General features: G+C 43.2%; 1 protein-coding gene and 2 long non-coding RNA genes across 7 annotated transcripts in view; 1 reads left to right on the top strand and 2 right to left on the bottom strand.

Annotated features, from left to right (window-relative positions):
- The window catches only part of SLC4A1AP (solute carrier family 4 member 1 adaptor protein), a 21,615-nt gene extending 17,678 nt beyond the window's left edge, over positions 1-3,937 (top strand). For all 3 annotated transcript variants that reach the window (XM_081903974.1, XM_081903975.1, XM_081903973.1), the window contains exons 13-14: positions 1,253-1,322; positions 3,610-3,937. In XM_081903974.1, coding sequence (XP_081760100.1) covers positions 1,253-1,322; positions 3,610-3,659 — 120 coding nt within the window. In that variant the 3' untranslated portion in view covers positions 3,660-3,937. The remainder of the gene's footprint in view (positions 1-1,252; positions 1,323-3,609) is intronic.
- On the bottom strand, positions 227-15,583 carry LOC309365948. Of its 3 annotated transcripts, none has more exons than XR_014166319.1 (4): positions 15,362-15,583; positions 14,972-15,025; positions 3,146-3,270; positions 227-466 (listed from the first exon to the last, which is right to left on the bottom strand). It is a non-coding gene; the product is annotated as an uncharacterized lncRNA (long non-coding RNA). The 3 variants fall into 3 exon arrangements; XR_014166320.1 differs by having other exon boundaries at positions 386-463; positions 15,362-15,418; XR_014166321.1 differs by lacking the exons at positions 227-466; positions 14,972-15,025; positions 15,362-15,583 and adding an exon at positions 1,329-2,231 and having other exon boundaries at positions 3,146-3,603.
- On the bottom strand, positions 12,639-14,486 carry LOC309366077. The gene is made up of 2 exons (XR_014166474.1): positions 13,717-14,486; positions 12,639-13,437 (listed from the first exon to the last, which is right to left on the bottom strand). It is a non-coding gene; the product is annotated as an uncharacterized lncRNA (long non-coding RNA).

Below are 15,583 nucleotides of genomic sequence, written 5' to 3'. Positions count from 1 at the left end.
GCGCTAAGCCGCTAAGCTGCTAATAGGGTTGCTTCGCAAGACGAAAAAACCGCTAGACGAAGAGACTCGCGGAACGGATTATTTTTGTCTTGCGAGGCACCACTGTACAGGGACATCCAGCTCCCAAGAGACTGCAATCTCCCAGAATAAAAAGCTGACAGTGATCTACCCTTTTTGAGGAGAGGGAATAAATTTGTTGACCTTTTTTTTTTTAGGGAGGCAAGTCAGAGTTGTTAAGCTTTTTTGGGGGGGCAGGTCGAAATTGTTTAGCTTTTTGGGGGGAGGCACGTCAAAAAGTCTCTCACCAGAAGATTTTGCGATCGTATGAGAATGAAGGAGGAGGCGGGGCCAGATGTTCTCTTCCCCCCATACGAAGGAAATAGAGCCCGCATTCAACCACTAGCTGCTGGAGATGAACCAGTCAATCGCAGTCAACCGGTTGGACATCCCTGTGCTAGTATTACTGCTAGATAAGACACTTAATTATAATGCAAATAATTTTGAGTTTTCTTAATACTAACCTGGCAGTGCTTTAACTTTCTCATCTAATAGAAATCATTGGCAGGGCATTGCCACCAACAAAATTATATGCAGCCGGGCAACAACTGTTGTAGGGGGAGCAGGCTTGTCAGTCCCAATTTGCAAGGCTGCAATAATGCTTTTCTCTAGCAGCTTATACCTTCCAGTACTTTGTGCCAACAGTATCGTTCTGTTTTATTGTAAGTAACATTAGATTCTCCACTCTAGCATCAAGTATAACCATATGATGTTTGTGTTTGTTAAACTCTTGTTTGTCTTTTGTCACAAACCATCCTCTTTAGAAAGTCTAAGAAAACCCTGTTTGCATAAAGAAAGTGGGGAAAATGGTTTCAAACTTAACACGTCATTCTTTGGCCCAAATAGCCCTTCAAAGCAGTTTACAATCCAATCATAAAATAGAATCTGTCTAAAGCAATTTGAAATCATGTTCTCAAGATATTCACACTAAGATATTTCCCCAAGTTTAATAATAATAATTAATTAATAATTTATTATTTATACCCTACCCATCTGGCTGGGTTTCCCCAGCCACTCTGGGCAAAATATTAAACTACATTAATTCATCAAATATTAAAAGCTAGTAGTAATAATAATTTATTATTCAAACAAGTGCTAGTAGAACCTTTTTAAAGGGGTGCATGAAGTTGTGCAGCCGAAAGAGGGAAGGGAAATGTTAGAATTACAAAGCATCTTTTTTTAATCTATTCTGCAGTCTCAACGCACTCTGTCCTCAGAATATCCAGAAGATGACCCAGACTACTGTGTGTGGATGCCACCTGAAGGTAATTTATAATTTTCGAAAATCATATTTGACCTGATCTATTTGAAGACAATTCAAAATAGGGGACTTGGGTTGCTGAGAAACGGAAGAGGGTGCATGAAGCTGTGCAGCTGGGCAGAAGGCAGCATAGAGACAGCCACTTGAAATGTCTTGTGTATGGAGTAGTCTAAATAATTTTGCACCACAGAGTCTCTAAATCTGCTCACCTTTGTCTTGCTGAAGTATGGGGCAAGCAGGACAACATCAGGACTAGTCCTGTACACTGATACTACAGTTTCTTTGCTATCCTGTGTAATGAGGGTGTGGAAGAGCAAGCACAAGCAAATAAAGGATCTAAGCTTGCTCTGTCTGAAGGAAGACTGACATTGGACCTTAGTTCTCCAGATCCCAGAACATTTCCAACTACGTTATTGCTGTTTCTCCCTGCCTGCCTTCCTACCATCCTACTCAGGTCATGCTTTTGCCCTTGGCCCAGCTTAGCCAGAGATAAAGGCAGCAGCGGTGGCACCTGAGGTTTAGGGAGGACACAAGCATACAAAGGTATCCAGTGTGCAGACAGAGTACCCTGTGCAAATAGGTGCTGCAAAGTTCTATCCCTAAGTCATGCTGATGTACCTGCTGGTGGTAGATGTTCCTCAGGCATAGAACGTCCTCCATCACAGCTTGAAGTACTGCTTTGGGGGGAACAGGGGGCGGGCGGGTGTGGAGGACCGCATGGTCCTGAATGTGGTAACTGTGCCCTTGGGAGTCATTTTGGACTCACAGCTGTCCATAGAGTCAGGTTAATTCTGTGTCCAGGGCGGCTGTCTCCCAGCTCCATCTGTTACGCAGGCTGGGACCCTACCTGCCTGCAGACTGTCTCGCCAGAGTGGTGCATGCTCTAGTTATCTCCTGCTCTACGTGGGGCTACCTTTGAAGGTGAACCAGAAACTACAATTAATCCAGAATGCAGCAGCTAGACTGGTGACTGGGAGTGGCCACCGAGACCACATAAGACCAGTCCTGAAAGACCTACATTGGCTCCCAGTACGTTTCCGAGCACAATTCAAAGTGTTGGTGCTGACCTTTAAAGCCCTAAATGGCCTCGGGCCAGTATACCTGAAAGAGTGTCTCCACCTCCATCATTCAGCCCGGACGCTGAGGTCCAGCGCCGAGGGCCTTCTGACAGTTCCGTCACTGCGAGAAGAGAGGTTACAGGGAACCAGGCAGAGGGCCTTCTCGGTTGTGGCGCCCACCCTGTGGAACGCCCGCCCATCAGATGTCAAGGAAATAAACAACTATCTGACTTTTAGAAGACACCTGAAGGCAGCTTTGTTTAGGGAAGTTTTTAATGTTGATGTTTTGTTGCTTTTTTATTCTGTTGGAAGCTGCCTAGAGTGGCTGGGGAAACCCAGCCAAATGGGCAGGGTAATAATAATAATAATAATAATAATAATAATAATAATAATAATAATAATAAGTGCTTAGAATGACTTAAGCGTTCAGGTAGAAAGGTAGGGGAGTTTGTATGTTCCAAGGTCTCCAACTGGAATGCATAGTTATCAAGGATGCTCATCCATCAATTGAAGTAAACAAATACAACTTAGATTTTTTTTGCCCCGATACCCTTGTTTGATACACTACCTACATACAATGTAGAGATTACTTAGGTGTACTTAAAAGTAGCAGTGCTGCTGAATTCCTCTGATTAGTCTTGTATTGTGAGCAGCCTCCATTCTAAGAGTTATTTTTTGAAATTTCTGCCTTTTGTAGAACAAGATTAATAGCCAGCTTTATGAACATTGTATAAGCCCAAATATTTTTGCATCCCTTGCAGTTCCTTACCTGCTTCCCACAGGTCCAGCCAACCATTTCACTCCCTTTTTTGGCTTTGGAAATGTCCTTTTGCTTCTCACATACTTGCTCCGTGTCCCCATGAATATTCCTTCATCTTTAGTTACTTCCAACCTCTGCAGAATATTGTAAATAAAAAAAATAAAAATAAAAAACCAAATAAAACAAAAACAAATCATCTACCATTAGTGGAGGTCACACCTGGATGATGTCTAATTTAATTCCCCATCTCCCTGACTTGTTGCATAGCCAAAATATTGCACCTCTACTGAACCCCATGTCAGGAAAGTTTTACACTGCTTGTGATTAACTTAACACGCTGCCAAGTATGTAGGGTCTAGGTGACTGTGACTTGTCGACTATTTCTGTTTCTCTGTATATTGCTTTCACTCCTGGGCACAAGAGAGTTTTTTGAAAAGGGAAAAAGAAACTCTAATCTTCCTCTTTTGATGCAGGTCAAAGTGGTGATGGTAGAACTCATCTGAATGCAAAATACGGCTATTAAATTTCAGGTGTTGGCTTTGAGAAGTGAAGGACTATAGTACCGCAATCACTACAGAGTAGAAGACTTCATTTACATGGCAAGCAACAAACTTTTGCTCATTGTGTTTAAATTCCTTTTAACAGTTCCTGAGCCTCGCCACACATGCGTCTTCCCCCACTAAACGTGAATTTGTGTATATTGTGCATCAAAGTGTGTATATAGCAGTGAAAGCTATGTATTTACAAAGCAAACTTATCTATAACAAGGCTGGCTTTTTACAATAAAAACTAAGACTCCAAGTGCTTTTCTTTCCATTGCAAGTATTGGGGTGGGAAGAAGGAAATCATACACCGGAGAGATCCAGGCTCAAACTTCTGTTTAGCCAAGAAACTCACTATAGGATTGCTTTATTTATTATGGGTTTCCTATGCAGAAGGCAGTCAAGTGACACTCATTTTGTTGTGTATGGCAATCCTGCATATGTGTATTTTGTTACATGTTCATAGCTGATTTTAGGAGGGTTTCTCCCTATTTATTCCAACATAGACCTCTGCTCCGCTTCCAGATTCCCTCAAAAATACAATTGCGAACAGTAGCCTCCAGATGGAGCTGCTCAAAGCCAAGTTATGTTTAGTTTTATTCTCCCTTTTATAACTTTGGTGTTGGGTTTCTGTGAAGGTTTCTCCCTTTCACATCTCATCACCAAGTGAAATGCGAACACATTCATATACTGTAACTTTATTATATTCACAACCTGCAAGGAAGAAATGCCTTCATCATTACAAGTTTAGACAATTTCAATCCTATCGTTTACCATTTATAAAATGCTCTTTCTTGTTCAGAAGTATATAATTTTCATATAGTCCACTTTATACATGCATGCATCTATAGTCTTTTTAACTTCTAGTTGCCTAGGAAATGCACTCTTTTTTGTAGAGCTCTTGCGTTTCCCCTAGGGAAAGACTGTAAGTTGAGAGTGTGTTGCTCAGAAAGAGTATATGCCTTTCTGTATAATGTATAATGTCACAGCTTCAATCTTCAGCACATCTAGTAAAATAATAATATTGATAACCTGGGTGTAGGAGGGATGAGGAAGATATCTGTATGTTTAGGGCTACTCTCGTTTTCCTACTTATATTGAAATACTGCCCCCCAATGAGGCCAAACTTAGATTCACAAAATGTTTAGGGGTATGCGTACCCCCAGAAAAAAAGCATTGTGTGACATATGAGTGACTGTGAAAGATGCCTTATCAGTTCTTAAAGGTATAATCTTGGTACTGTTAGCATTTGGAACTGAGCTGAAGGGAGCTTTCACAAATACGTATTTGTCCATCCCCAACTAACCAGTCCAAAGTAGTTAAGATTTACAAGATCACTTGCATAGTTTATAGTAACATGCTTCAACCACCTTAAATGGTAAATACATATCACATGACCTTGATCAACCCATATATTGGCAGCAGTGCATCTGAATTTCGCACAATATTGGGAATTCCATGTGGTCAGAAATCTTAAGTTAAAAGAACATTCAAAATACGTTGCTTTAGCTTTCCCTCCCCAGTTCCAGTCAAAGCACGGTACGAACATGGCTCACAGAAGATACTCTAGCACTGGTTTAGTGGATTAGACACCCATAGTATTGAAGCAGTTACAATGTGCAGGTGTGATTTGGTGAGGGGAAACTGGCTTCAGGTGAAGCATGTCCTCTCGGCCCAATTCTTTAAGTTAGAAGTGAGTGAGACAATTGCAGCAATCCAGACATTGGGCTCCAACTCCCATCTGACCCAGCCAGCATGACCAATTGCCAGTCTGGACAGGAGTTGTAGTTCATCATTTGGAAGGCCAAGAATATCAGACACTGTCTTTTCAGTGCCTCCTGAAGACCCTATTCTTTCAATAAACCTTGTAAGTTGAGATCTTTGCCTGCCTTTGTCTGTATTGGAATTGTTCTTGAGAAGTTTGATTACTTCTTGTGTGCTGCCCTGGACTCATTTGGGAGGAAGGGTGGGATGCAAATGTAATGACTAAATAACACATCCCTTTCCTGGGTGGACTAGCATTCTGTTATGCTCCTGCTTCTTTTACACAACAGGGGCTGCCAGATATCTTTGTCTTTCTGCCTTCTGTGAGCTCTGCTTCAGCTAACTCGCCCACTTCCAGGCCACAATTGTAGCCGGAAGCTGTGTAACGAGAGCACAGAGTTAAATGAAAAGGAGACAGAGCTCCTGGTCGCCTATAGCTCAACTCTGCACAATATTACTCAGCAACCTCATCCATCAGGAAGGAAATGGAAGCCACCTGGAGCCCCACACTAAAGGAGGAGGAGGAGAAAAAGTTAGTGGCTGAACATTAACATGGGGTAAGAGGACCAGGACTGAGATTAATCCAGACAGCAGTGTCCCGGGGTCAAATAATACCCACTGATCATTCCAGACTTTGTTTACTTAAATATTTATAAAATACTATCCCGTACCAAAGATGATAGATTAGAACTTGCTTTTGGAAAGGTCCTTTTAAAGAGTACTAGGGAAATTCATGTTTAGGAAAGAAGATACTTGTCACGAGCCAGAAGGGTTGGATCATTAAAAGCAGAGCAAGCAGGAACAGACAAATGTAGCAGACCCCTTTATTTGTGAAGGTACAGTACTTAAGTCAATAATGTGTAATCTTGCCTGTTAGTGGCAAATTGCCACCCAGACACTTTTCAGGCCTATTGATACTCTGCTGTAAGTAAAATGGTACTTTGCTGTCCATACTAACTGCTACGCATTAAACTCAGATCACATGGGCTTTGTTTGTCCTTTTGCATACAAACTTCTGAAATCTTCTGAAACTTAAAAGTGTGTGTTTCATAGCTCTGCTTTTTCCTCCCATGTGAGTGGGTGGGAAGCTGTTATTTCAGAACCCTTTAAACAACCAGCGTGAATTTCACCCTCATAAATTTTCATCTCCCTCTGTTAATAAAATAAGCATATATTTTTCTTAAAAACAATTTGGCTTTACTGCTTTGACCTTTCCACAAACCATGAAGGATTTATCGTTGACTCAAAACACATCTCCCCAACCCAGAAGGGAAGCTAACTTCTAAAATGCTGTTTTTGTAAGGCTAGGTTTGGAAATGTCAAGTGGGCAACCAAATAGCATGAATCATAGGAACGAGTTCAGCAGGCAGAGAGCAATGTGTGTGCAATTAACACTAAAAGAGGTAGAATTTCATTGTATACTGAACAAATCCTTTTATCAGCTGGCATCTGATCTTCAGTTTAGCTTAGTGTTATTAGGCTTTTATACGTCTGAGTTTAATTCTGCCCTTCCTGTTCAAACTCTGTTGTTCAAAGTATGAAACATATTTCCTACAGCAGTGTGAAGGGCAGCTAGGAGAAGCATGAGCTCATGGCTGACAAGCAACCCTGCCCTCCTGAAGCTCATGTTTGGTGTAAGTCTTGATAGGCTAGTTCTATCTTCTCTTGTCCAAATAGAAAGGGCTGCATGCATTTCCATCTTTACAGACTGATGGACTAGTTCAGCAATTCCCTGTATGCTAAGGGTATATCCCCTCTCCCCATCAAAGTCACACTTGTGAAACAGTGAAGCACTGTAATTGACCCAAACAACTCCTTTTCCTAAAATAAAAATTTGGTACAAAACTACAAAAATAAATAACAACAATGGAGAGAAAATAATTATCCATAATGTAATCAGGTTCAAAGTTGTATGGAAAGTTCATCAATTGACCTTCATTCAACCCAGAATACTCAGCCACAGTTCTCTGTATGTGATCAGAGGATTTCTAGCACTCCCTTCTTCAGTGGTGTATATAATAAAGGTAAAACGTGGGTGGTGCTGTGGTGTAAACCACTGAGCCTCTTGGGCTTGTCGACGGGGTGAGCTCCTGTTGCTCTGCCCCAGCTCCTTCCAACCTAGCAGTTCAAAAGCATGCCAGTGCAAGTAGATAAATAAGTACTACAGTGGGAAGGTAAACGGCCCTGTGTCTGAAGGCTGCCACAAATAAATAACCATGTCAATGTGACATGACAATAAATTTTCAAAAGGCTGGTTTTAAAAAGGCATGAATTACAAAGCCAATGATTCGCATAGGGTATTTATATCTGGATTCTGAACATGCTTACAGAGAATAAGTTCCATGGATTCCAAAAGAGCAAAGAGCCGTCTACCAGAAGCACACAGTGTCCCACTGGTTTGTGCAAAATACCTCCTTGAAGCGGTGAAGTCTGAGTAAGGGAAAGAATTTAGAGTTTGTTGAGAAAGTGAGAGGTGGCAGCTGGGCAGTTAAGGAGACAGTTGAGGATAGGCCATTGCAGAAAGGAAAACCTGGTGAGCCAGGAATGTGGGGGTTTTCCTCATAAATGAATTTAATGAGAAATAAATAAAGGGTTTGTGTAGCTGATGTATAGAAAGGATGTAAGTTACCTCTGCGAGAACAACTGGATGACCAGTTGATGGAAAAGACTAGTAGGCAAAATCCTGTCCAGCTGTGGATATAAATTTCATCTGACTGCTAATTTCCTGGGCTTTGAGACCTTTGGTAGAGAAAACCAAAAAGAGAAGCTCAGACTTAGAATGTCTGTATAATACTGGGTTGTGGGAAACTTCGTTGTAAACTTACACAGCAGGGTCTGTTATTTTTCACAATGAGATGTATATCAAATTCTGCATCCAAAATGGCAGAATTTTGCGGCACGTGTATCTTGCATGTTTGTAAGCCTAGTAAACCTATATAACCCTCATGTCAAATCCTGCAGAGAGTCCTCACATTGAGCTCTCCAAGGTCTCAGACGGAGAAGGGATTTCTTAGTCCTCCTGGCCTGAGAGCCTTTTCACTGGGATGGCAGGGCTGGAACCGGAAACCTTCTCCCATGCAAAACATGAGCTCTTCCTCTACCACTGAGACCTTCCCCGTGTGTTAACCCTTCATCATCTGTTTTGTTGCTTTTGTCCAATTAGAAAGGGACAAGTCATGAACCCCTTGACCACAAATCCTCACAGCTAGAAATCCTAAGCATCCATTCCTGTCTACACTGAGATTTATTTCTTATAGCTCACTACCCGTTCTCTGTTGGTGCACTGTTTAGGGATTCCTGGCCTGGCAAGAAGCTCATCTGGCCAGCAACTGGGACAGAAATAGGGCACTGAACATTTCCTGCCAATCAGGTGAGCAATGAAGGAATCCTGGGGCCTCCATGTCAGCCCAATGTCAAGCTCAGAATGTGTTAAAGGAAGGGAAAATTCAGTAGGTTTCTACAACAAGCAGAAGCTGTTGGAGCTGCAAGTCTGTTAGCATTTTTCAAAAGCCCCAAAAGGAGCAGCTTGTTGTAAACGAGCTGGTTCCGCAACATAACACTCATAGACAAGATGAACACAATCTCTTCTGGTGGGCCTATAATATACTTAGGACTCAGCTATACAGCTGCAAATAAAACGTTTTAAATGTGTTGGAAAGTGTGACACTAGATGGCGATAGTGAGCTATGCCAAATTCAATGTATTTTCCTTTAAAAAGCATTTTCACAGCGTTTTTTAATATGTGCAGATTCCACATTAGAATCTACTCTGTGTCAAAGTTTTCAGGTTTATCATACTCAGGCAAACATATTCCTTTCATAGTCTTTTTGCCCATACTCCTTGCCAGAATAGATACACTATTTTGGATTGAAAGCTTGAACCTTTTAAGCCTCTAATCGCTCCTTCAGTGTGTAAACAAATGCAGAGGTTGGAGCAAGGTCAGTGGGGTTGTTGGGAATTTCTGAACAGACCCAAATAAAAACCCCTAATCAAGGAATAAAAATAGAGATGGTCAAGGTAGCAATTGGGGCGTATTGCCCCAAGCATATTTCCTGTTTCTCTATCCCACTCCTGCCCACTTAGCACACAATGGCTAAGGTGATACACAAGGTGTACAAGAAGAAGGGTTGGGGGGAGTTAATCTCATGCAATCAAAGGTCAGGCAGAGTAGAAATGAAGGGAGTTTGAGGAGGCAAGAGATAAAGGCAACAGTGAGTCCCCCTTTAGATGTGGGGGGAGATGGGACAAGAGAGTTTTGCTGATTAAGAAACCATAACAGTTTGTAACGATCTCCAGCTGCAAGAATGAAAGGGCTGCTCTGGGATTCATTAATATGAGGAAAGGCCTCCAGTCCTTTCACGGAAAGCACAGACAAATGCGGAGATCAATTAAAAACCGGGGAGAGGGCACAAGCAGAGGAGATTATTTTAACATCTGGCCTGTGTGAAATACATTCTTTGGAACAATGGCTGGCCCCATCTGACAGCACATGCTCATCGTCTAAGCCTTCTCCACGCCCTGGTTGCTATGTCAGAGGCCAAGTTCTTAGAGAGGTAGCAAACCTGTGTCGTACTGCTCCAAACTCTACACGTGTAACTGAACAATAGAGCGCCTCCAATCTGCCAGTATTTTGTGAGAGGGGTTCAAGAACATACCAGAAGTTTTGATTTGCACGATTGGAGTCGATTATGAAGGAACATTCCCCTCTCTGATTCCCCCCCCCCCGCAGTCTGATGTGGTACAGTCCAGACACAGGTTTTGCTGCCGCAGAAAGAGCCACTTGCTCCCATGCAGGGGAGCTCATGAGTGAAGATCCATGTCAGTGGCCTTGCTCTCAGTGCTATCTAGAGATATTTGGCAAGTTCTGATCTACCTGTAGTTCCTGATCTACCTTTTCCTCACTCCTGGTCTGAGGGGACTGAATTTGAAGTCCAATCTCAGCCATGAAGTTCACTAGGTAGTCATCACGGTGTCCTGTTGCTCCAGAAGCGGCTTAGTCATGCTAGCCACATGACCCAGAAAGCTGTCTGTGGACAAACACCGGCTCCCTTGGCCTGAAAGCGAGATGAGCACCACAACCCCATAGTTGCCTTTGACTGGACTTAACCATTCAGAGGTCATTTACCTTTGATTCTCAAATTAATCTACCTTAAAGATGTTGTGAGAATAAAATTGAATGGTCCCACATATGCTACCCAAGAACTCCTTTCAGGAACTGTAGGATACAGATGTGTTGACTGAATTTCTGATGTCAGCCTAGATGGTGTGGTTCAAGCTTATGAAAGTTCCGGATTGTCTCCATGCCTGTAAGGTTTGCATGCATACAATTCAACAAAAGCCCCCCAAGTCTTGAAAGGTAGGGCTCAATAAGAGCTCAGAGGAGCCTTAACAAGAAAAAGGAAGGTCTCAGCACTTTGAAAAGGGCCACATAATTCTTCGGGAACTCCCTTGTTGTCACTTGTACATTCAAGATGCCAAGTGAGTTCATCCGAAGACTTCCTGGAGCCTTGTAGCTGGGTTCAGAACCTCTGCCTGCAGGAATCCTGGCAGATCTCAAGATAGCCCCAAGAAGGGAATGTTAATGCAACTTTGACTGAAATATTTCAAAGGGGAGTTGGCTAAAGAAACATGTCTCCGCTAGGTTGCCTGGGTTTATCGTTTGCATCTCTCATATCTCTGGCCAGAGAGGAAGTTTCCTCTATTTTCTTCACAAACACATATAGCGGTGCCCAGTCTTCATCCAATTACAAGGCCCCTCACAGACTAAGGTTTATGAGTTGGATCCAGAATCACCCTTCAGTTTGCAGGAGGGACTGACTTCTAGCAGAGGAAGGGGGAGATTATTTTTATTTTACTGATTCCCCTTTCTCCTTGGGCTGTTTCCCATGTTGTTCAAGAGGGTTCCTCCAACTCTCTGGAGGAACTTTGCAGGGACCTGCAGAAGGAAGGAGCAATAAGCAAAAATCACCTCCTCTCCCTCCCTCTTTCCTCCATGAGGAACATCCCATGGGCAATTATCTAGGTATGGAATGGGGGGAGTTTTTCTGAAGCCTGGGAAAGAAAAGCAATGAATCCAATTGTCTCCCGCTGCTGATGGAAAGCTCTGTGATCCACCAGAGACTTCCATAAACACTAGGGGGGGGGGAGTGATGTTTGCCAAGACCCTCCTTCTGCAGCCTCTAGCAGACCCAAAAAATCTGCTGCAGGGGGTGGTGAGATTCTTTGGAGCAGAATGGAAAGTGGTCATAATGGTATGTTTAAACTAAGCCTAAGATACATGAAGCCTGGAAGATGTAAGTACAGTGGTACCTCAGGTTAAGTACTTAATTTGTTCCGGAGGTCCGTACTTAACCTGAAACTGTTCTTAACCTGAAGCACCACTTTAGCTAATGGGGCCTCTTGCTGCCGCCGCGCCACCGGAGCACGATTTCTGTTCTCATCCTGAAGCAAAATTCTTAACCTGATGACTATTTCTGGGTTAGCGGAGTCTGCAACTTGAAGCGTATGTAACCTGAAGCATATGTAACCCAAGGTAATACTGTAATAGAACCAACACATCCTTGTGGTTATAACTAAATTGTAACTACTTTCAAGACAAGATAGGGAGATGAAGTTTGGCATGTTTTATATATAGGTACACTGCTGATGGGATTGGTAGGTGGGAGATATAGAATGCCTGAATTTCTAAAGCAGGAAGTGGAAGAAGAATCCACGTTCTTCCTCTTCAAAAGAAGAACACTGCTGGATGAGAGCCGAAACCCCATCTTGACTAGCATCCTTTTCTCACAGGGGCCAATCAGATGTCTATGGGAAGCTTGCAAGCAGGACCTGAACGCAACTGTACTCTCCCCTGCTGTGTTTTCCAGCAACTGGTGTTCAGAAGCATAGTACTTTGAAGGTGGATTATAACCATCATTACTGCTTTAGAAGAAAATGGTAAATATTTAGCAGCCATGCTGTGTGTTGTTTTAAACCAATACAATGGACTCTCGGTTTGCGAACATGATCCGTGCGGGATGCACGTTCGCAACCTGCAGCGTTCGCCACCCACATCTGCACACGCACAGGTTGCTATTTGGTGCTTCTGTGCATGCACAAGCACCATTTAGTGCTTCTGAGCATGCACGACCACCGAAACCCGTTCTGGTACTTCCAGGTTTCGGTGGTCCGTAACCTGAAAAAACGCAACCTGAAGCTTCTGTAACCTGAGGTATGACTGTATATGATTTTTATATTGCATAGTGTATTGATGGCTGATGTGTTTTGCTTTGTGTTTGTTGTCTGTGCTCCTTTGGAAGAAGTGTGCTCCATAAGTATACCAAATCAAAAAGTAGATTGTGGTTAGTAGCTGCCAATAGCCATCTCCTCCATAAATCCCTTCTCATCCTGCATCTTAAAAGAACCCATAGCAGAGGTTCCTCCAACGAGCTCAAAGTCCAAGGAGGTGCTTTTGTCTGCACCAGACCATATGAGATATTAAAGGTCAAGAAGACCACTACTGTGAACTTTAAAGAATCAGTGATTATTTTTTTAAATGACCAGAGATCAGAGACAGTATCTGCTCTGAATGTGGGCCGTCTCAGGTTCAATCTTCAGCATCTCATGATAGAGGTTTAAGAGATCCTGCCTGAAAACCTAGAGAGCTGCTGCCAGCCAGTGTAGGCAATACTGACCAATGGTCTGATTCAGCTTCCTGTGTTCCACTGCATTCCATTGTCTGCCAGGTCTTGTTGAAAGCCATTGTATTTTGTGCCCGTTGCAGTTCCTTTTGAAAAGCAGCTCTGCTTCCACTAATCCCATCTAGAGGTCACCAAGGAATGTATCATGTTGGGCCATGCAGTGCGCTCTGGTTAACAAATGCCACCTGGGTATCCAGGAGCCCAAGGTTAGAAGCACTTGCCAATATTCTTGCTTCACATATTCCAAGGTTGATCCCAGGCTAAGCTCTGATGATCCGCAGGACTCAAATTAAAACCTGGGTGGAGTCCCTTTCAGCTGCAAAGAAATAAACCGCTTGGTGTACTTTTCAAAACTTGATCTTCTCAGTCTTTGGTCTTGGCTCCGGGTTTCAGTAGTTGTTGCTCCCTGAGCATTAAATAATACCAGGGTTTTATTAAAAGCATATTTGCCAAGGTTTTGCAGCAATTGGACACACATGCCTCCCGCACGTGGGAGCTCAGCCTTGATGAATATGGTTTCAATAAATGAGCAGCATTTCATTTACAAGCTATTACTGTGTTGTTAAATTTAAGATGAAAAAGAAACAAAGAATACCTCATTTGGAACGGTCATTCCACACGAAGCGATAGAAATAGGAAGGTCGAGGCAGAGCAAGAAAGAGCAGTTGCAATGGAGAAGTGCACTTCTCAGACAAATCACTTTTGGTTTCACTGAACATCATTTTGACCCACACGGGAACCAGCGTAAGAAGCTGCAGAGTTGGAAGATCAATGTTTGTTAGCCAGGCCCTCCCTTCAAAGTGTTTATAAGGTAGAGTAGGGGAGACTCAAGGCTCTCCAGTATTGGATTTAAAATTAAATTCAAAAGGGATGTCAGCTATATTAAAAAGTGCATGACTATTTGCACAGTAGCAGAAGATGTTGAACGCTAGACCTCTTCACTCTCAATTTCTGCTGTCTCTCCCTCCCATACATGCACAATCACTCGGCTCAGCAATTCCCTCATTCAAAACTATGGAATGTTCCAAGGCACAGGAAGCAAGATGGTGCAGCTGGTTACTGGTTCCTAGAAAATGAACTGCAACTCTTCATCTTATTGATCAGTCAGCCTTGACTACAATAGCAGTCTTTTTTGGCTGACTGTCCCACGACTACATATGGATTTGTACTCAGAGAATGGGTTTGCAGGGATGGGAAACCTGTAGTCCTACAGCAGTTGCTAGACTGCAGCTTCCATCGTTCCTGGTATTAGCCATGATGACTGGGGCTGATGAGATTTGGAGTCCAACAACACCTGGAAGGCCACAGGTCCCCCAGCCCTGTGATATACAAGTACGGTCTCTTCCCCTCCACACCCAGTCATCATGCCCCTTTGTGACCTCATAGGTGGTCTGCTGTCAGGAATGAGCTAGCTCCTAGTGGAACTTTACAGCCAGCTGCAGAACAGAGAGGGTTAGATCAGACGCGGACTGAACAGCGGCCAGTGCCCAGTGCGACTTCCTCAGACACTGGAATGCCGGTTGCCAAGGGAACGACTGAGAGCAGGCTGGAACACAGCCAAAGCTCTCAGAAAGCTCCAACAGGCGTGAACAGACACCAAGACAGTTTTTCAGAACAGAGGGAGTCTAGAGCTGATCCAGTAAGTCTGAAGAGTCAACGAATGGAAGGGCTGCTAGACAGGAAGCAAAACAAGAGACATAAGGGGCGACGGTTCAATATATTCTGTAGGAACCGGAAGCAGTCTTCAGAAGGGTCATCTTGAATGATAATGTTGGTGGCTTCGTTAGGGCTGCCCAAAGCTATCTGTTTGTTTTTGCAATAAATCCTCCTTTTTAATTACCTACACTTACCATGTTATCAAGCTGGGAACCTGGACTTCTGACATCTGCAGCCAAAGGTAATAGCTGGAAAGGCATCAGCACAGCGTTCAGGTTTCATCTGTTCATGAATATCCACCAGTTTCCTTTCAGACATCACAGCCATGCATATGCATACACCATTCACAATGACCACATTTGAAACCCACCCCCCACAAGCATATGCCAGCAATATCCATGAAGAACGCCAACATACATATTCACTGATAATTCACTCTCCATTCATAAACATTTGGGCCTCGGCTTCAACCCACAAATACCCACCAGCTGATGTCGACCAGCTTCAGCCATTTTACATCCACAAATATCAGCCTGCTTCAGCCTTGTGGCATCCACTGATTTTCAAATACAAATTCCACCTACCAGCATCCAGCATCTTCCATCTTCCACTAGGTTCATCTCTAGATATCATCCAGCTTCAGCTGCATTCAGGCTGCAATCCTGCTCAGCAGTTGAACTTGCCTTATTAGTGCTCCATAGCATCCCACAACCAGATAGCCTCCATTCATCTGTGAATGGGCCTCCTACAGATAGAAGACTGGGCATCTGGATATCACAGCTGTTGCCCACTGTACATTGTTGTTA

This window comes from Podarcis melisellensis, assembly GCF_964234715.1.
Source record: "Podarcis melisellensis genome assembly, chromosome: 3".
Taxonomy (NCBI): domain Eukaryota; kingdom Metazoa; phylum Chordata; class Lepidosauria; order Squamata; family Lacertidae; genus Podarcis; species Podarcis melisellensis.
This window is presented reverse-complemented; position numbering and strand designations above follow the sequence as displayed.